Source organism: Notechis scutatus, chromosome 15 (assembly GCF_049901735.1).
Source record: "Notechis scutatus isolate UNSWTSFEM ecotype Mainland chromosome 15, rNotScu1.2, whole genome shotgun sequence".
NCBI classification, from domain to species: domain Eukaryota; kingdom Metazoa; phylum Chordata; class Lepidosauria; order Squamata; family Elapidae; genus Notechis; species Notechis scutatus.
The window spans coordinates 386,803-407,838 of record NC_142023.1 but is presented as its reverse complement, the minus strand read 5'-3'; the positions used below and the strand labels follow the sequence as shown (position 1 = coordinate 407,838).

Here is a 21,036-nt window from a genome sequence, read left to right as displayed (position 1 = left end):
GGCTAGTCTAGAGAAAAGAAGGACTAAGGGGGACATGATAGCAATATTCCAGTATTTAAGGGGCGGCAAAGAAGAGGGGGGCAACTTATTTTCCAAAGCATCAGAAGACAAGAAACAATGGATGGAAACTGATCAAGGAGAGAAGCAATCTGGAATTAAGGAGAAACTTCCTAACAGGGAGCACAATGAACCAGGGGAACAGCTTTGCTTTCAGAAGTAGTGGATGTTTCATCACTGGAGGTTTTTAAGAAGAGACTGGATTGCCATCTATGTGACTCCTACGTGACCAGTGGGTTGGACTAGAAGACCTCCAAGATCCCATCCAGATTTCTATTCCTATTCCGATTCCATTCCATTCCACTCCACTCCATTCCATAAAATACAGAATGTATAATGCCTATTTCACAAGAATATAGTAAAAATATTTGAAAAAAGCGGAAACAGTTTTGAAGAGGCCCCGAAGTACAGGTCACCTGCAGGAGATCCAGGTTCTGCCACTAGAGGCCCCTCCAAGGCTGGTTAAGGAACTCCACAACGAGACACCTGGGGAGGCGAAGGGCAGAGACTAGCTAGCATCCTGGTCCTCCCCGCAGAGCTTCAGCTTGTGGCCTCAGGGGATGCGCAGCCCATCGACCTGGGACTGGGAGAGCCAGACCCTAAGTTTACCCTCCCCTGGGAAAGCTCTGCAAGGCCCCGCAGCCCCCGTTCCAGACTGAGGAAGAGAGAGTTCCCTGCAAGGAGGGCTGCGTGCAGTGAAACTCAGTGGTGAGAAAAGCCAGATTTTACACTTAGACAAGACAAACCAAATGCACAGGTATAGGATAGGGGGTACCTGGTTCAGTAGCAGTAACTGCCAGAGGGATCTAGGAGTCCTAGCGGACAGTCGCTGAAATAGCAGCCACAGTGTGCTGGAGCCACCAAAAAAGCCAGTGCAGTCCTAGGCTGCATTAACAGAGGGATGGAATACAGATCATGCGGAGAGTTAGCACTGCTTTATGCTGCACTGGTAAGACCGTCCATTTTTGGTTGCTGCAATATAGATTCTGGAAAGAGTGCAGAGGAGAACAAGAAGAATGATGAGGGGACTGGAGGCTGAAACATATAAAGAACGGTTGCTGGGATTGGGTACGTCTAGTTTAGTGAAAAGAAGGACCAGGGGGGACATGATAGCAGTGTTCCGATATCTCAGGGGCTGCCCCAAAGAAGAGTTGGGGGTCGAGCTATTGTCCAAAGCACAAGAAGGCAGGACAAGAAGCCACGGGTGGAAACCGGTCAAGGAGAGAAGCAACCTGGAACTAAGGAGGAATTTCCTGATAGTGAGAACAATTAACCAGTGGAACGACTTGCCTGCAGAAGTTATAAATGCTCCAAACAGTGGACGTTTTTAAGAAGAGATTGGACAGTCATTTGTCTGAAATGGTACAGGGTTTCCTGCCTAAGCAAGGGGTTAGACTAGAAGACCTCCAAGGTCCCTTCCAACCCTGTTATTCAGTATTCTAGTTTTCTTGTCCATTCTCATGCGTTAGGTCTCCCTTCCTGCCAACTTTAGCTTTAGGTAGATGCGGCCTAAAGCATCTTCCTGGCAGCAGCCTTGGGGGATAATATTTGGCACGATGGGCCCTTCCTCTGTGCCCCAGGTTGCATGGCCAAGGCAAGACTTCTGTGCTCCTCGCTTGGGCCACTGTTTAAACTTGCCAGACGTACTTTGGGAGTTGTACATTCCTCGGAGATACAAGGAAAAGCCCAGCGCTGAAAAAAGGGAGGCCCAGAAACAGGTTCTCAGTTGAATGCCAACTTTGGAGGCTCTGGAGCGCCTTCCTCAGCCTGGCCCTTCAGGGTTGCCCGATGGCTCCTGGAGACAGAATCCTGGCAGCCCACCTGAGGCGAGAGGGGCTCTCCCAGCCTCACTCGCTGGTCCTGGGGAGGGCAGCTCTTGGGCCTTAGGAGCAACCAGTCTTCAGCAGGGCTCCTTCAGAAGGCAACAGCATTGGGACCTGTGGAGAGGGGTGCCAGGACCCTTTGCCCTTCTTTCCCAGCCCTTCCAGAGGGGAGGAGAGACGGGGAAGAAGCCGCATGAAGCTCCTGCCTCAGTGGAGGCCGCAGGAGGGGGGGCAGTGGGCCAAGCGCCGAAGGGGTCCTCCATGCAAGCTGAGATTAGCGGGTCTCTGGGTCTGCAGCCAGCAAGGGGCCACCCTGCCTTTGCCCCCCAGGCGCCCTTCCCCTCTGGCTTCCTGGTTGTGAGGTGGACAGGAGGCGGCCGAGCAAAAAAGCCTCTTTGAGGCTGAGCAGTGGTTTTTCTCTGGGTATTTTTAGAACATGCCGAACGTTCGAGACCACGATGCCTCTGTGTACTTGCGTCTCCAAGGTGATGCCCTTTCTGTGGGTGGCTATGAGTCAAACCCCATCTTCTGCGAGGAGGTGAGTGGCGTTTTTAAGGAATCACAAGGAGGGAGTGCAAACGCTGCAGAAGCCAGCTAGGGGGCTCTGTGTTGCTTGGGCCGAGGGCTAAACCAGGGTCTCAGAAGGAGATTTAGTTGCACGTAGGAAAATCCACAAAGACGTTGACCCCGATTGGGAAAGCTTTGATCCCTGATTAGCAGAGGAGAGGCTCCTGGGGAAGGAGAGGGTCTCATCTGGGCAGCTGCTGGATGGATCCCTCGGTCCCCTTTGCTTCTCACATCTGCTTTTTATTTATTGATTTGCAGTATATAAAATTACAATGCAAGAATTAAAATTATATTCGTTTAGAGGCACACGGAATGCTGTTCCCTTCCCACCAAAGGGGTCCCTATTTTGCTACTTGCAATTTTTTTAGATGCTTTTGAACTGCTAGGTTGGCAGAAGCTGCTGGGACAAGGAACAGGACCTCACTCCATTATGCGGCGCTAGGGATTCAAACCGCTGAACTTATGACCTTTCTGATCACCAAGCTCAGCGTCTTAAGCCCCTGAGCCACCGCCTCCCTCCCAAAATAATTAAGCCCTGTTAAAAAATCAACTGAAAAGGCGAAGGGGACTAACTAAGGGGACTAACTAAGCAGCCCCACAACCGGGTGCCCACCTGTCCGCCCCAAACAAGGCCACAGAGCCAGGCTTTCACCCCTTCTCTGAAGGACAATGGGGGCTGGGTGTCCATCTCACTGGGGGGGGGCAATATTCCACAGGATGGGGGTAACAGCAGAGAAGGCTCTCTTCCTGGACCTCCATAACATCCCTTCCCTGCCTGACCGGGTGGAATGGGCCAATGTAACGGGGTAAAGTCGGTTCCGTAGGCAGCCAAGCCATGTAGGGCTTTATAGGTAATCACCAATACCTGGAATTGGTCCCACAAGCAGACTGGCACCCAGTGCAGCTCTTGCAGCAGAGGTGTTACCTGTGCCATTCTTTGGGTGCCAAAAATTTGTTCACCTGGCCACATTTTTTACCAGCTGAAGCTTCTAGATACTTTTCAAGGGAAGCCCCATGTAGACCATGTAGCAGTAGTCCAAATGGGAGATGACCAAAGCAGGAGAGACTAAAAAGAGAGCGTGCTTATCCAGGAAAGGGCGTAACTGGCACACAAGGCAGATGCTTTGGTCCTCTACTTCCTCCTCTCCCCCAAAGCTTTGGAAGAGCTCAGGTGGGGGAACATGGACCGTGTTGGGCTTGCGGACAGAGTAGCCATAACCCCTGCTATTGTGCATGTCACAGTGACTCCCTGCATGTTCCTGTTATGTGCTAGAAAGAACATGGGTGGCACAACAATAGCAATAGCCCTTAGACTTATATACCGCTTCACAGTAGCCCTCTCTAAGCAGTTTACAGAGTCAGCCTCTTGCCCCTCAATAATCTGGGTCCTCATTTTACCTACCTTGGAAGGACAGAAGGCTGAGTCAACCTGGAGCTGGTCAGGATTGAACTGCTGGCAATTGGCAGAGTTAGCTTGCAATAATGCATTCTAACCACTCTGTCATCACAGCTGATGGATAGATAGATGGATGGATGGATAGCAATTGCCCTTAGACTTATATGCCACTTCACAATGGTTTTACGGCCCTCTCTAAGTGCTTTACAGAGTCAGCCTTTTGCCCCCAACCATCTGGGTCCTCATTTTACCCACCTCGGAAGGACGGAAGGCTGAGTCAACCTGGAGCCGGGTGAAATTTGAACTGCCAAATTGCTGGCAGTCAGCAGAAGGAGCCTGCAGTCCTGCACTCTAACCACTGCGCCACCGTGGCTCATCCTACCTTTGCTTGCAGTCCTGGCGCACCTTTCCTTCCCTTCTCCCCCTTCCTTAAGGTGCCGAGCAGCCTTGTGTCCTGGCCTGCCATCTGGAGAGAATGAAGAGTGGTGACTTGGCACTGAGTTATAAGATGCAGGATGGCTTCTTGCATGAATATTAATGGTGAAGCGTTGATTTAATCACAGATGAAGGGGCCATTGCTTTATTGGATTGATCAGAGTGGCCAACTTCAATCAGGGAAGCAGAGGCAGAAGCGTCCTTTCCCGCCCTGAAGCTCCGGGCTGGCGCTCGAGGGCAAAGGCTCCCTTTGAGGGCAAACTGAGGAAGGCAAAGCAAGTGAGGAATTCTGCATTGGTTGCATAAGAACTTCTCTCCCAGTGCAGGAAACACCTTGATTCCCAGGATCTGGGTCTCCAAAGAGTCTGGGGGAATGGTGGACATTCAGGACATGAGGAAGAGCTGACATGGGGCCACATACTTCTTCATCCAGTTCTGGTCATCCTGATACCAAAGAGATGCCGAGACTCTGGAAAGACTCGCTCAAGAAGAGCAAGAAAAATGATTAGGGGGGCTGGAGGCTAAATCATATGATGAATGGTTGAGGGAACGAGGCGTGTCCAGTGTATTGAAGAGAAGGATTGGGGGGACATGATAACTGTCTTCCAATATTGAGGGGCTGTCACAGATGAGGAGGTTGACCCCAAAGCCCCTGAGGGCAGGACAAGAATGGGTGGGAGATCCAACTTAGAACTAAGGAAAAAAAATTCTGACATTGAGAGCAATTATCAATGGAACACTTTGCCTCTCCAAGCTGTGGGGGCTCCATCACTGGAGGTTTTTAAGGAGAGGCTGGACAGCCATTTGTCTGGGATGGTACAAGGACTCCTGCTTTTGGCAGGGGGTTGGACTAGAAGATCTCCAAGGCCCCTTCCGGCCCTTTGTGTTAGGGCTCCAAGTAAAATACCCATAGCAAACAGGTAGATTCCTCAAAGAATAAGTTTATTGGATATGTCATATTGGCACAGGCTGGTGAAAACTGGCTCAGATTATTCCTGAGCTTTCCACCTAATTAAAAGTAAAAGTTTGTCACTTTCTCAAAGCAATCAGTCACATGGTCCAATCAGGATACTGTCCAGTTGCTAGGTGACTCCAGTCCCCTCCTTCCAAGCATCTGAAGGAATGTCCTTGGTTCCCAAGAGAAAGTATTTTGTTTTGACTGCAACACCCCAACTCTCTCTCTTTCCCCCTCCCTCTCCTTCTTCCCCAGTGTGTCAGCGCTAAAGTCTCAAAATGGACTCAGTCAGGCCAGCTTCAGGGTTGATACTGTGATTCTATGACTTATTCCACCAGCAAAGTTCTTGGTGGACAGAGGTCATCTCAATAAGGATGCTGAGTTCAGGCAGCAAGAAACGGTTCGGAGGAGAAAGTGTGCTTCAAAAGCCAGGAGGGAGCAGGTGGAGAATCTGATCTGTGATTTGCCACCATGTCTAAGTTGTCTTCTGGGGGCCGACATGTAATCAGTGCCTAATGTTTGTAGTGCGTATTTTGCTCTTCCAGGCGTTGGACAATTTTGCTTTTGGTCTCTTCAATCTGGACTGGGATGTATTTACACAGCATATTGATGGTGCTATCAACCGTGTCCCAGTGCTGGAGAAAACTGGAATTAAATCAACTGTCTGCGGACCAGGTAAGGACCCCCAGATTTCATAAAAGTATCCACAATATTAAGAACTTCCTTGAAAGAGGAGGGGAACCGTAGCAAGCATCTCCTTCAACATGATTTTTTTACTCTTCACAATCACATTTACGGCTGGGGGCTTTGGTAAACACAGGTTGTTTTGGTCATTCTTCACCACCATCACAAAGTTAGGGAGTTAAGCTGCACAGAAGGTTGGGCACTATACCTTTCGGTTCAGTTTCCAATAGCCCACCTTTTAGGAAACCATCTACTTGGCTGATGTTGCTGGTGGACTTTCAGTTCTCATCCATGTATCTCTATGTCTCTTGGAAGAAGAGAGTGAAAGAACAGAAGGAAGCTCGCGGCTGTTAGCTGCTAAGCTGCTTGTGTGTCGACCATTGGGAAACCCAACAATCGGCTGTCCAGCCAGCAACCAGTTCTCCTGTCCCTCCCCTGGCATTTGTTTGGGGACTAGGGAAGAAGTCCACTCAGCCAGGAAGTGGCACTGGAGAGGCAGAGGCCCTGATGCCTTGACTTCAGGGAGGAAGAGCGGGGCATAGGAGAAGCCCAAGAGAGACAAGGAGGAGGTGCCTCCCCTACCCCTGGACAGCTGCTTTTGCAGTCCTTGCGTTTTCTGTGGGGCAACATTTGAAATGGACATTATGCCACTGAGTTGCAGGAAGCCCCCAATCCCCCCCCCCCTCAAGCCCAGCAATCTCAACTCAACCCAGCCAGGCTCTCACAGTCCCAGGAACTGCTGCGACTGGCCTTTTTTCTTTGCCAGCGGAACGTCCTTCGTGGACTTTGCTTCTCCATTCATTCATAATTCCACTTTATATGCTAAAAGATGGGATCCAACCCACCATTCGTCAGAAGAGAATGTCAGGGGGGCCTGTGGTGGTTGTGTGAGATTGGCTGAAAGAAATTCCCTTCAGGTCCCCAGTGAGAGCAATCTGGGCATCTCTGGTGGATTATTGAAGCAATTAACGTATTTTGTCAGCCTGTTTGATTGGTTTTTGCTTCCCTGTTGTAAATCCCATGGAGCATCTCTTGAAGAGCCTCAGCAGGAGGGTTGATGGATGTGGGGTTCGACAGGTGCCCTGAAAGAGGACTTGGTAAAAAGATGGGGGGGGAGGAGGAGGGGGAATTGCCTCCCTGGATTCAGACTCAGCAGACTTATATACCACTTCACAGTTTCACAGCCTTCCCTAAGCGGCTTATAGACTCCGCATATGGCCCCCAACAATCTGGCTCCTCATTTTATGGACCTTGGAAGGATGGAAAAGCGAGGTCAGCCTTGAGCCAGTCAGAATTGAACTGCTGGCGGTGAGCTGAATTAGCCTGCACTGCACCACCATGGCTCTTGTTGTGTCCTGTTGTGGCTGTCGCATTAGTCGCATCAGGGCGTTCTTCAGATTGGTCCTTTGGGCATCACTCAGACGCTGGCATTGCCCTTTTGTTTTCAGGAGGCAACTGGACTTTCCTTCTTTTTTTTCTTTTGAAAAAAAAAACATTTCGCTTCTCACCCCAGGAGCTTCTTCAGCTCTGACTGGATGGTGGGGAATGGAAGGATTTAGATTCCTTGCAAGCAGCTGGTCATTTGCATCCTTTTCAGAGAATTGTTGAGGCCACTTGGAGGTTTATCTGTGTCCTCAGGGTCACCTGAGTGGTGCAAATGGTTCCTTTAGTCTGCAATATTTTCCTCTGGAAATCCATTTCTCCTCCCACACCATTCCAAGGGGGACCATCCCAAGATGTACAGCTAAAAGTCTGTTGAGATTCTCAGTCATCCAGGTCATGGTTGTCTCAAAGGTGCTTTTTCAGGAGGCAATTGGACTTTCTGGATTTTTTTTCTTTGAAGACATTTCGCTCCTCGTCCAAGAAGCTTCTTCAGCTCTGACAGGATAGTGGGGAATGGAAGGATGCAAATGACCGGCTGTCTGCAAGGAGTATCAATCCTTCCATTCCCCACCATCCAGTCAAAGCTGAAGAAGCTTCTTGGACGAGGAGCGAAACGTCTTCAAAGAAAAAACCAGAAAGCCCAGTTGCCTCCTGAAAAAAAGCACCTTTGGGACAACCTGAATGATGGAGAATCTCTACAGACTTTCAGCCTAGCCTGGTTCCCCTCAGAGGTCTCCGTTCACTGCTTTCTGCTGCAACCAGCCCTTGGGTTTCGCCTGCGGACCTTTTGCCCAAAGGCTCCTCACTCCTCCACTGGCAGAACTCAGGAGGGTCTTCCGAAGCTGCTTCAAATGTTATTCCCATGTTTCACTTCTCCTCCCACTTGCCCACTGGGGACCGGAGCTCTTCTTTGGTCCAAGATCTACCACTTCCCCAGTTCTCACCTGACGCTTCCTGTCCCACTGAAGACATCCGGTTGGGCCGTTTCTGTGCCACTGACTTCTTTCTGCATTCAGCCTTCCAGCTGGGCTTTCATTTTACTTGAGGAATTCTGCGCCCAAGATGGCGTGGGAAACCTCTCTGTCAGGAACTGGAACTGCATCTTTGCGGGCCTTCGCCCTCTGCCTTGCCAACTCTCACATATGCCAGAGGACAAATGGTCCAAGTTGGAAACATCTTGTTTTGCCAAGCAGGAAGGAAAGACGCTTCCCTCTGCAGCCGATTCATTGGTCTCTTGATAGGCTCCATGCTAGTCTTGGCTACATAGCTTGTGTGGGAGGCAAGAGGGAGGCACCTGAGTTCTGGTTGCGCAATACAGGTTATGCACATGCAGGCAATGTGTCAGTGTGCTATATGTGGGGATGCAGCGTGTAGCTTGTTTACTACCACAAAGGCAACAACAGATCTACCACATAAAAGGAGCAGATGGAGCAGAGCTGCTTCAAAAACAAACTGAATCAGTGCAATAATATCATTGGGCCTCTTATATTTAACTCCGGGTGGGCCTGCGTTGGAAAAATTGGTCTTTTCCAGACTCTCTGGGAGGAAGAGCCAGAGATCAGGATCCTGGGATCTTGGAGGAGGAATTAGGACTCTCAGGAGCACAAAGGGCCTGGGACCCTGGGACCCTCCAAGGTCTGGACTGATGGGCTGCTTTGAGCGTTTTGAGCTGCCCGGACTGGTCCAGTCCCAGTTCACGCTTGTCTCAGCTACTGTCCATCTTACAGGGATGCTATCGAAGACCAGAAGAAATCTCTGAGCTGCAGCAATAAGTCTAGCAATACGTCTGAGCCAAGGCAGCCTTTGGGCTTAGCCTGCCAGCAAAGAACTGAGGTGGCGCAGTGGTTAAAGTGCACGACTGCAGGCTCCTTCTGCTGACTGCCAGCTGCCTGCAATTTGGCAGTTCGATTCTCACCAGGCTCCAGGTTGACTCAGTCTCCCTTCCTTCCCAGGTGGGTCAAATGAGGACCCAGATTGTTGGGGGCAAAACTGCTTAGAGAGGGCTGTGAAGCACTGAGAAGTGGTATATAAGTCTAAGGGCTATTGCTATTGCTCTTACTGACTGGATCGTCACTGCCCGAGATGAGGGTCCTCAGTCACCTGATGGGGATGAGGCCATCCTCTGGTTGTAGATCTCTATGGGTCACCAGGAGGAAGAGGAGGAACCATCACTTGGACTGGCCCCAAGCCAAATGGTATTCCTGGGGAGGGACTGGATTTCTAGGAGGTTCTGAAGAGAGGTATGAAACCCACCCAAGTGAAGACCTTTCCCAGGTCTCCGGAGCCCTTCCTGTGCATCAGGCCTCAGGTGGCAGCAGCAGCCATCAGCTGGGAGCTTCCTCCCCTTCCTTCCTTGTCAAAGTGGAGAAGAGGCAAGACACGGCTGGAAGCTGCTGAAGAACAGGGAGGAAATCAGGCAGGGAGCAATTCATCAGGAGGTGGGGGCTGAAGACGGAAGGGGATGGCCGCCTCCTCCTCTGCCTAGAAGCCCCCGCACTGGGGAGAAGGAGGAGGAGGGGCGGTTTTCCCATGGTGGGAAGTGGTCCCCAAGGGGAGGGGAGGGGAGGGAGGGTCTGGGAAGAGTTCATGCTCCGTCTCCCCGCTGCCTTTTGCCTTTCCAAGTTGCTGCTTTCTGTAATCTGGCAGCTGCCCTTCCAGATGTCAACAAGGGGGAAGAAAGTCTTGTGTGCTGAGCTGCAGCCAGAGAAGTATTTATAGCTCACCTTTTCCTCATAGTTCAATCCCCAAACTAATAAGACTGTAATTGGCAAAAACTGAATCCGTTTTTTTAAGCCTCTTACTTTCCTCTATTAGTCATAATGAAATAAATATTAAGCTGAAGGGGGAAAAATGCAGAACACTGCTTTCTTGGAATGTGTGGGTTAAGTCAGAAAAAGACGACTCCTTTGGAGACAGTTTTTAAAAATATGAACAACTCTGTAAAGTATTTTCAGCTCAATTAGGGGAGGTTTTTGCCAAGGAGACTCAAGGAGGCTGGTTCTTTTGAGCTCTGAAATAATAAGACTTGCCCTGAGGAAGAGGCAGAGACCGGGGTGAGGCCCAAGGCATTTGGGGTGGACGAAGTGACCAGCAGTTGCCTTTATGTGCAGCCCCACGGCCCGCAGTGGGAGATGCAGGTGGGCTGGTGCTCTCCCTTCCCCTCTCTCTCCTTTCCTCTTCTCTCTTCTCTCTCCCCTCCCTCTCTCCTCCCACCCCCCTATTTCCTCTTCTTCTGTCTTTGTGCACTGGTCTCTGGTGTTCCAAGTACGATCTTTAAATAGAGAAATCTATGTGTGTGGGAGAGAGTGTGTTTTCATTCCCAGGCATTACTTCTTGACGTGGGTCTGACTCTTGGTGCGCATACCATATCTAAAGTTGCAGCATTAATGTGCAGGATTAAAGCCGGAATTGCTGCGCCGTGTTTAATCCTCTCTCTCGCTTTCTCCCTGCCCCAGAATCCTTCACTGCAGACCATAAGCCTCTCCTAGGAGAAGCGCCAGAGGTCCGTGGCTTTTTCCTGGGATGTGGCTTCAACAGTGCCGGTAAGGAGCAAGCTGCCTTGGCCCCCAAAAGTAACCCTAGCAGCCTTCCCGAGCAGGACGGTTACGGAAATGCGCCTGGCTCCTGGCATGGAAAATGCTCAGCCCAAGTCCATAAGAAGAAGGTGCTGGCCAAGCCATGGGCCCAGGACCCTCTGGTTGGGGAAAGAGAAGACAGAGACAGGGACAAATATTTCAAAGGCTCCTCAAAAGCACAACTTGATCCCGGAGAGAGCTGTGGAGTCCTAGGGAGATTTGCTCAGTGGGGGGGATGTGTTTGGAGCGGAGGTGGAAGAGCGTTTTCACATCCTAGAAGAGCACAGTAGGTGAGAGCAGCAGAGAAACACCTCCCCCCCCCCCCAGCAGAGAAACACCTCCGTTTACATAAATGCACTTGGCAGAGTTGAGGGAGCCCCGTTGGTCATCCCGCCCCACTCCACAGCCTTGGGGATGATCCAGAGGCCAGAGCTGCTCCTGATGGAAAAATCTCGACCAGCCTGGCACCCTCACCCTGCCAGAGGATTGGGGAGACACCCCCATTTCCAAAGGCCTTGCCCTGCAGAAGCAGCCCCTGCCCTTGGCCAGTTGTGCTGTCTCTCCAGGTTTCTCCTGCCATCATTGCTTCCCACTCTGCACTCGGAGGGGGTGAAGGGCTGAGTTCAAAATGGGTTTTCCCTGGCATTGAGGAGCGAAACTTGGTGTTTATCCACTGGGTCTCCTCCGCTTTCCTCAGCCCTTATTTGAGCTTCTGGTTAATTTTATCTCCTGCAGCTTCTCGTTCTTCAGATCTCCATGTAGCCTTGAGTGAAAAGCTGCCACCTGTAAAGGTCACATTTAAATAAATTTGCAAGCTGGAAGAGCCATTCCGAGCCAATAAAGCGAGTGAGGTCCCTGCAAGATTTGTCAGAAAATAGCTTTCTTCCACATGTAGGAAAGCAGAAATGCGATTGTCTATGGCAACCAGAGTTGTCCAGCATAAGAAGCAGCCCCGATTTGATGACAAAGAATTGGTGCAAGGCGCATTTTAGAAAGGAGCATCTTTGGGTGCCCCCTGACTTCTGGCCCACTCTTTCCACAGGAATGATGCTTGGAGGAGGCTGTGGGAAGGAACTGGCCCACTGGATTGTCCACGGACATCCGGAGAAGGACATGTTCAGCTATGACATTAGGTGAGCAGCAGCCTTTCGCTGTTGTCCTGCCAAGCAAATTCAGGGTGGGGCCCTAATCCGGTGGAGAGGAGAAGGTGGTGGGAGAAATGCTCTTCTTGCACCAGGGGGGCTGGCAGGGCCGTTCCTTACAGGTTGTGTGCAGCCCCCCGCAGCCCTTGAGTGGACCGCATCACTTCCCCTGCTGCCCCTGGAGAGAAAGCACCGAGCCCTTGATGGGTGGGGTGGAGGGGGGGGGCTGAGACGGGCACTTTAGCCATGTTCCCAGTTGTGGGAGTCTCAGGGTGCCTCCCTGAGGGGTTGATTGCCTGTAATCTGTTCTTCTGGACATGGATCTTCTGGTCTTCGGGGAGATCGTTTGGCGGGACAAACCCCAAGTGGCTAACAGATTTACAGATTAAAAGAGCTGGAAGGGACCTTGTGGGTCATCTAGTCCAACCCCCCACCCAAGCAGGAGACCCTACACCATTTCCGACAGAGGGCAGCCCAGTCTCTTCTTGAAAGCCTCCAGGGATGAAGCTCCATAAACTTCCGAAGGAAACTTCCGTTCCATGGGTTGATCGCTCTCCCTGTCAGAAAATTCCTCCTTATTTCCAGGTTGAATCTCTCCTTGGTCAGTTTCTATCCATTATTCCTTGTCTGGCCTTTGGGTGCCTTGGAAAATAGCTTGATCCCCTCCTCTCTGTGGCAGCCCCTCAAATATTGGAAAACTGCTATAACTGGTCCTTCTCTTCCCTAGACTAGCCAGGCCCAGTTCCTGCAACCGATCATTGTCTGTTTGAGCCTCCAGTCCCCTCATCATCCTGGTTGCTCTTCTCTGCACTCCTTCTAGAGTCTCAACCTCTTTTTTTATAGTGTGGGCAGCAAAACTGGATGCAGAATTCCAACTGTGGCAGCACCTCCCTTGAATCCCTCTGTTGATGCAGCTTAGGAGATGCAGGAAAAGCCCAAGTGGAGCAAGAGGGTGATGGGAGCTGAGCAAAATCTGGATCTGGTTTTCCAAAGGCCCCAAGATTTCACGGAGCTGCTCCAGCCTCTCCAAAACTGTTTCCAGTTGCTGGGGATAAAGGAGAGATTGGGACCCTGGCTTAGTGGGGGGTCTTCCTTGAACTTTCCCCGTTCCCTTTGCGGTGCTAGCAAAAACCATCAGTTCTTCCGACTCAGCAGACTCTTCCGACTTTATAATAGACATTAAAGTGGTTCATGGCCAATTCCAGCCCTCTTCACTCCCCTAAGGTCTGCCTTCCCTCCAGCCCCTGATAAGCCCCCCACCCTCCCCAGAGATCCAGCTGCCAGAGGGTCCTGTGCCATGGATCTGTGGATGTCATTCTTGGTCCCAAGGCCTCCTCCAGCCCCCGGGAGTCCTCCTCCGGCTGCTTCCCCCGGAGGGTCCCAGGTGCTGGCTGTCCCAGGCCTCCCCCTCCTGGTGATGAGGTCCATTCGCTTTTCAGGAGGTTTCACCGCTTCCTCACGGGCAACAGCCGCTGGATCCGAGAGAGGAGCCACGAGTCCTACGCCAAGAACTACTCCATCGTGTTCCCCTACGATGAGCCCCTGGCTGGGCGTAACTTGAGGAAGGACCCTCTCTACGAGGTAAGGCTGGAGCTGCTGGGTGCATTGCAGACCCTTTGTCCCCCCACCACATGCCTCGGGCAAAGATGCAGAGCCCTGAGGCACTCTTCCCATGCCCAGAGACACTCTTGTCCGGTAGCCCAGGCCCTTAGGCCCCTTCCCCCCACTGGCCCTGGTGGTTGGTCTGAAGAACCTGGATTAATTGAAGCCAAGTGGCGTTGGGGGGATTGGGGAAGGCTCCGTTTCTGGGGTGACAGAGCAAAATGTGGGGCAGCAGAAGAATGCAGAACCCTTCTGGACAGGATCAGCTGAGCCACAGCGAGGAGACCCCCCCCAATAAGCATTTCTATCTGTCCCAAAAGAACGGCCCTTCCCTTCCCCGCTTCAAGAGCTGCTCCTGGCTTTTTGCAAAAGGGGGGGAAATCCCATTGCGAAGGCAACTGGACCCTGGCATTGCCCCAGGTGCCCACCGCTTACTGCTTGTGGGAGGTTGGTGGATGAAGGACTCAAAGATGCCCACTTTACCCCCCAAACAGCCCATTCCTGCCCCTTCATTTCTCTTGCATGTCCCTCAAGGTACAAACTTTGAAGAAAGCATGCCGGAGTTCGGTCTCCTTTGTCCATGGCTCAGTTCTAGGCAGAGGAATTTGGGCATTTCCGCTTTTACCAGCCTTGGAGGGCCAAGCAGGGGGAGCCGTTTTGGTTGTGTCTCTGGGAGAGACACGGATGTGGCCCCACCCTCCCCTCCCAGGTGCCTGGGAAGCTCTGCAAGCAGCCCTTGGAAATGGAAGAGCAAAGAGGTGGGGTTTGGCAGCAAGGGGTTGGCATGGAGGGGCCCACGTGGCCCACTGCCCGGTCCTGCCGCTGTAGCCTGCATCTCGAGGGTGATGGAGGCTTGGGAGCGGACTGTGTGGGTAGCCCTGGGTGCGAGAGGCAGCCTGGCAGTTTCTCGGCAGAGAATCCTCCCCTGCACAGTGGGGGGGCCCGGATGGCCGAGGCCAAGGATGCCCCCCAGAAGGGATGGAGGGATGGGGGAGCAGAGCCACCCAAGTCCTAGATAATCCTCCTCCTGGCTCTGTCTTTGGGCCAGAACTCCAAGCAGCTGCAACCGAAGGGTGAGATGCAGCAGAGGGTTGAGCCCAGGGCCAGTGGGAGGAGCAGTGTATGGGGCAGGTGATGGAGGCTCGTCCTGTAAGAGGCTTCGGCCGTGAATTTTCCCAGCTTGGAGGGTGGGTGCTTCCCAAGGTGCTAACCCCACTTTCCTCTGCCCGCAGGAGCTGCTGCTTCAGGGCTGCGTCTTCCAGGAGCGACATGGGTGGGAGAGGCCAGGCTGGTTCAACCCAGCGGGCAAAGCGCCGGTAAGCCTCAGGCGAGTCCCTTCCAAGGCTGGGGGTGGGGGTCCTACTTCCCCTTCAGGATCATTCAAGGCCTCTGGGAGCCTCCGTTCAAGGCCCCCCTTGAATGGCCCAAGGATGGAGGAGGCAGTTCTGCTCTGGCCAAGCAACAGGGACAGCCTGGTGCCTGTGGAAGGCAGGCAGCCCACCAAGGCAGGTGCCCTCAGGGCCAGGCCAGGCCTTGCCTGCTCAAGCCGCCTGGGCCGTGCAATGGGGGGGGGGGCGCTGGTCCTCTTCTGCACTAGGCCTTGTTGGGCCATTTCGGATAAACCTGCCCATCGGTTGGTAGCTCTGCTTCCCTGCTGGGTTGCCTTAGAAGCCCAGAGGAAGAAAAAAGGGCCACAGCTCCTCCAGTTGAGTCCCTCGTCGCAGCCAGCGATGGCACCTTAGCCACTCTGTACACTCGAGCTGAGCCAGGCCTGATGAGAACTTGGATGGGAGGCCACCTGGAAATCCCAGGATTGCAGGCTAGAGGGGAAGCCATGTGGTCAGGCTGGATCCCACCCAGGATGCCCTGGACATGGCCACCTGTCCACTCCAAGTGCACCCAGCTCCTTCCTCCCTCCCACCACGGCTCAGTCAGGCCGAGGCCCCCCACTTGATTTCCCTGCAACCCCACCCGCAGCACAACGTCCGGCTTTTGGCTCTGAGCGCCCGTCTCCCCAAGGCGTCTCTGCAGGGAGGGAACTGAGGCCTGCTGTTCCTGTGCCAACCCAGGTGCCGGACTACAACTATTACGGGGCTTATGGCCACCCGCCCTGTGAGGAGGATGCCTATCGCCAGCTGCTCTCCAAGGAGTACACCTTCGACTTCCCTCCTCATCATAGCACTGTGAGTAGAAGGAGGCCGAAGGGCTCAGGTGTGCTCAAGGCTCAGCCGATTCACCAGGTGGGCCATGCAGACTCAGAGAAATGAAGCCCCTCTGCGGCCCTCCTTTCCCCCAGGGCACCAGGCAGGGTCCCGGTCGGCTGCTGCCAAAGAGAGGGCCCTCTTAGGGCCCTGCAGACCCCACCTTGCCCAGCTGTTCTCACGCTGGGCTGGACGTGGCTTCCTGTGGAGGGTGTGATGACCCAAAGGGCCGTGGCACAAAAGCAACAAAGTCAGAAGAGTAGGTAACCTCCAACTTGACCCCCAATGTCCAGTTATCATCGGATGGAGAAAAGCTCTCCCAAGAACAGTTTTTAAAGGGAAGAAATTCAGTCCAAACCCAAAGTACATCTAAATTATAAATAAAAACCAACACAAACCACAAGCTGCAGCAATTAACGAGACAGGGCAGGATAAGGAATTGCAGACTTCAAAAGATAACGAGACACACACAGTTGGGAGGACACCAGAACCCAGATAAGACTTGACAAACAAAGATAATGCACGCTTTGCTTCCAGCAAGGTGCTGTTTCCCCAGGATTCCCTGAAGGGAATCAGGGCCCTTTTCTCCCCCATAACCCATGTAACTCATGTTGCTCCCTTCTCCGTCCCTCCCTGCATGCTGTAGGATGAAGAGGGGTGGGCCTGGGTCTTCCTCTGAATGCCTCTGAATGGACTGTGCCCTTCCCCCGTTTCTTCCACAGCCACTGGAGCCACCCTTCCACTCCCTGTCAGCTGCTTCTCTTCCCCCTCGGAATCAGATTCCAACAGGGGCATGACAGGAGGGTCTTAACAGGAGCAATTCTGCGGCTCTCAGCGGGGAGCTGTGGGTTTGGGGAGGGGTGCAGAGAAGCCACAGGTCAGATCACCCAAGGATGCTAGACTTTTGAAAGGAAGCACAAACGGGCCCCTCACCCACCCTGGCAATGTCTGCATTTTCAGATCAGGGCAGAGTGCTTGAGCTGCCGAAATGCTCTCGCTGTCTTCGACATGTCTTACTTTGGCAAATTCTACCTGGTGGGCCCAGATGCCAGGAAGGCGGCCAACTGGCTCTTCACCGCTGATGTTCGCAAGGCCCCAGGTAGGTCCTCTTCTTCCCTGGGCCCCAAAACCAGTGCCTGAAGTCTTCTGTGGAAGAGGGCTGGTTGTTATTGTCCTGCAAATCTTCCTTGGGGCCACTCCACCCTCTCCGTACTTGAGCCGTACTTCGTGCAGGAGGGTGGCCTCCATCCCACCCCCACCCCCAGCTACCACTGTGCAGGACACCAGTGCGGGCCTCCCTGACAGCACTCTGCATCCTTTGGCCTCTCCTTGAGCCCAGCCAGCCAGGGGGTGCCTGGGGCCCCGATACCCAGCGCCAGCAGGGCCCTTGAGCTGCTCGTTTTCGAAGGGACACAGACCACGGATTGTCTGGGGCCAGCTCGACCGGCCTGCCCCAGCTCTGGATCTCCAGTTTGGCCCCTAAAGAATGCCAGTGCTGCCCCTTCAGTCCTCCTGGGAAGGGTGCAGACTCATTCACCAAGTCCCTGATAAGGGGAGCGGGTGATTGGCAGCAGTGGTGGTATTCTACTGCTTCGATCCAGTTCAGCCGAACTGGTAGTAAAAAAATGCTGCCAGTTCGGTTGGACTGCTATTTCCAACTATCAGCTGGGTGACCATCAGCTGTGCTGCAAGATTTAGATTAGCGAGAAAGCAGAAAATCATTGGATTTCTTGCTTTCTAGCTAATTTAAATCGTGTGGCACAGCTGCTCTCCCCCCCCGCCCCCGCTTCAAAATGCTGCTTTTTCCAGCACACTAGGCCAAAAACGGGGTGCAGGGGGAGGTGCTGAAAAAAAGAAAGAAAGAAAGAAAAGGAAGGAAGGAAGGAAGGAAGGAAGGAAGGAGGGGAGAAAAAGAAAAAAAAAGAAAAAGAGAAGAAAAAGGAGAGCTTCAGAGGATGCTTTGAAACAGCACAGCAATCTAGGGCTGGAAAGTACCTGGAGGACATCTAGTCCAACCCCCTGCTCCAGAAAGTGAGTTTCTGTCTTTTGACCCCCCAATCACATGACCACATAGCCACGCCCACCCAGTCACATGACCACACATAGCCATGCCCACCAAGCTACACCAAACAGAACCAGTAGTAAAAAAATTTGAATCCCACCTCTGATTGGCAGCCTCTGCAAAACCCTTTAAAGTAGGAGGAAGGAGTGGCCAGGGAGCTTCTGTAACCTCCAGTGGACTTGAACCCAGCCCTTTCTGGTCCCAGGGTGACCCCTTTGCCATGACACACATGGGCCTCGCCCCCTTGGGTTGCAGCTTTTCAACATGGGCATCTTCCCAGGTGTTCCCAGCAGGTTGGCACAGTTTTGAAAGAGGGCCAGAGCCCATTGAGAGAGTTTGGCATGTCAGGGGGGCTTCTAAAATGGAGCCAGAGGAGGGGCGGCTTTTCCCAGCCTGCTCACTGCTTAGTTCTTCCTGGGGGGCAGGGAGGATGAGATGGCCTCTGAGCCTGGCGCCAGGGACCCGAGAGGGCAGACTGCTTGACACCTAACTGAACCCCCGATGGCACGGCTGGCCAAGAGGGCTAGATTTGATGGACCCCCAGATCGCCCTGGGTTGCTGTTAGTAGGAAGGGGGGGAGGACTTTAATCCTGGCGTCACTGACTTAAATGCTGCATATCAGGTGAGGCCAATGCCACGGACTTGGTGCTGTAAGGAAGTCATTGGGGAAGGTTGCAGCCTGATGGGATGCAAGTGCGGAAGGGCTGGGGGGATCCAGGCAGTTTCCTTCCCCTCCTCTCCCTCCATCCCTGAAGCCTGATTATCTTTCCCCAGGAACCACCGTTTACACCTGCATGCTGAACAAGGACGGGGGAGTGGAAAGTGATTTGACAGTGAGTCCGATCGACCCGGGGCCCCGAGACTCAGCCCTGGCACCTGCCTTTGAAGGTGAAGGACCCTCCCCATTTCCCCTGAATCAAAATTTATTTGCTGGGCCGATGGAGTTTGTAGAACGGATGCCCTGGTTGTGATCAGAAGCTGGGTTTCTTCCTCTGGTGAAGTTTCTGGGATGGCATTCTCCTCCTCAGGGTGCTTCCCCAAAAGAGGCGGCTCTGGAGGTGCTAAGGGGCCCATGATCAGGGAGGAAGGCTCCCTTTGTGCCTACCTGGGCTTTGTTAGAGTTTGCAGCAGAAATTCATGTCCAGAAAACACACACATGACTGATTCAGCAGGATCATTAACTTCTTTATAAACATATTAACATGAGTAAAGTTTATAATACCATTTGTAGACTCTTTCAATGTAGCATAAGCAAAAACCACAAGCAGCAGCAGCTCAGAGGGCTCAGAACAGATTACTTGTTTTTCACAGCAAGCAAGCAAGTTAGTTTCACTTTCAATTCTCAGCAAAGCACACAGAGCCAAACCACACCCAGGCTGTCAGCTCCCATTGGCTGGTTTGTTGCCATGCTTACTTTGTTAACCATGTCTCTGCCAGTTAATGAATATACTCTGACAGGCTTGGTGTCTCTGGGGTCAGAATCCTCGCTGGTCTGGTAGCCATAGCATTTACCTTCCCACAGACAGTCCTCCCTCCACGACCAGATGCTCCCATCTATATACACACCTGGAATAAGAGAAACAAAGTAGGAAAGGAAAAAGTAGTGAAGACAAGCCGCAAAAGAAAGAAAAAGAAAAAAAGGGAAGCCGTCATATTTCCGCTGGGCAAAAAGGCCTTCTGCTATTTTGAGAGTGTTGAGGTAATTCCCCGTTAGGAGAATGAGCACATACAGGGAGATGGATTGAGAGTAGTGTTTGAGTAATACACACACAGCACACAGATACACTGTACAGTAAATGTTGGTTTTTACTTCAATAAAGGTTTTAAGCAAAGTTCAAAACAAGCAGTCCAAAGTCATTCACAGGTAAGATCAGTCAGTTTTCAGTCCAGGGATAATCCAATAATAAAGTCCAGTGTCAAAAACAGTTCAGTATCAGACTTATACATCAAATCCAGGAATACCAGTCAATTAGAAAAAAACGGAGGAATGGCAATACTCTCCAACAGAAAGAAACAGACTCACTGAGGCACACTCTCTTCTGAGACTAAGACTAAGACAACCCAGGTTTCTGGCTCCATCTCATGGCCAATTGCAGTTTTTGCATTTTCTTAAAGATACAGGATTAAAATGTCTATCCTGGTTTATATATTTCCAACCCAAATACCTGTTAGGTGACTTACATTTCTAACAGAGAGATCAACTTGTTGTGGACCTTTGAATGGTGCGGTGGCCTAGAGGTGGAGCTCTCGCCTCACAATCAGGAGGCTGTGAGTTCGATCCTAGGTAAAGGCTGGTATTTCTCTCTCTGAGCACTCTGAGAATATATCTGTTGCAAAAACTCTGCATCTGTGACAGGAAGGGCATCCAGCCAGTAAACACTCAGCTCCATTCACTTGCCTAGACTCCACCCCGCAAGGGATTATGGGGTCATTAAACAACGGACAACAACTCATTGTGGATCTTTGAAGGTGCTAAAAATGCTTTCTGATACACTGAGCTTATGATGGAGCTTGGAGATGTGGAAGGGAATAGCGATCCTTTGCAGGACGAGTGCCAGAGTCTTAGGAAAGGAGGGAGCCTGGTGCTGCTCCGTGTTGAGTTGCAGGACTCCAGAGAGGGTCTCCAACAGGCTCTCAAGATTCGGTTACAGTTTCTGCTGCCCCACAAAATGCTTTTCCAGACTCCTCGGGGCCCCTGACCTTGCCTACCTCACAGGGCTGACAACCCACAATCCTAGGAGAAGGTCTTCCTGAGCCTTGAAGGAGAGAATTGGAGGCTACTGCCTTGGGGCAGGCAGACAAGGGACGCTGCAGGTCAGAAGAAGAAAGAAGGAGCCCCCCAGTTTGCCCTGACCGAGACTTCTAGCTGTTTTCTTCTTTTTTGGCAGCTTCTGCCTGTTCAGCTCCTAGCAAGTTCTGCAAGGTTTGAACCAGGGAACCTGACAATCTCCACCTGAGATTGACGTGTGGAAGAAAGAGAGCTGATTAGCGCTCCAGAGCTAGATCCTGCCAAGCCATTATTTTGGGTGCAGGCGCTGCCAGCCAGCGAGGCTTTTTGCTTGACAGGCAATTAGAGCAGCGTCTATGTTTTTGGCTCCGGGAGGCCACCTGAGTTTGATTAGGGCCAATTATCAGGGGAAGCGCAAGAGGAGAG

At 52.2% G+C, this 21,036-nt stretch overlaps 1 protein-coding gene across 5 annotated transcripts in view; it reads left to right on the top strand.

The window, feature by feature from the left end:
- SARDH (sarcosine dehydrogenase) overlaps positions 1–21,036 on the top strand; it is a 65,275-nt gene that overhangs the window by 26,574 nt on the left and 17,665 nt on the right. For all 5 annotated transcript variants that reach the window (XR_015745384.1, XR_015745386.1, XR_015745385.1 and 2 more), the window contains exons 7-15: positions 2,314–2,418; positions 5,779–5,908; positions 10,756–10,842; positions 11,918–12,008; positions 13,457–13,598; positions 14,852–14,935; positions 15,689–15,802; positions 16,781–16,919; positions 18,657–18,770. Coding sequence is in view for 2 of the 5 variants with exons in the window: in XM_087943856.1 (XP_087799982.1) it covers positions 2,314–2,418; positions 5,779–5,908; positions 10,756–10,842; positions 11,918–12,008; positions 13,457–13,598; positions 14,852–14,935; positions 15,689–15,802; positions 16,781–16,919; positions 18,657–18,770 (1,006 nt within the window). In the remaining 3 variants the exon portion in view is untranslated. The remainder of the gene's footprint in view (positions 1–2,313; positions 2,419–5,778; positions 5,909–10,755; positions 10,843–11,917; positions 12,009–13,456; positions 13,599–14,851; positions 14,936–15,688; positions 15,803–16,780; positions 16,920–18,656; positions 18,771–21,036) is intronic.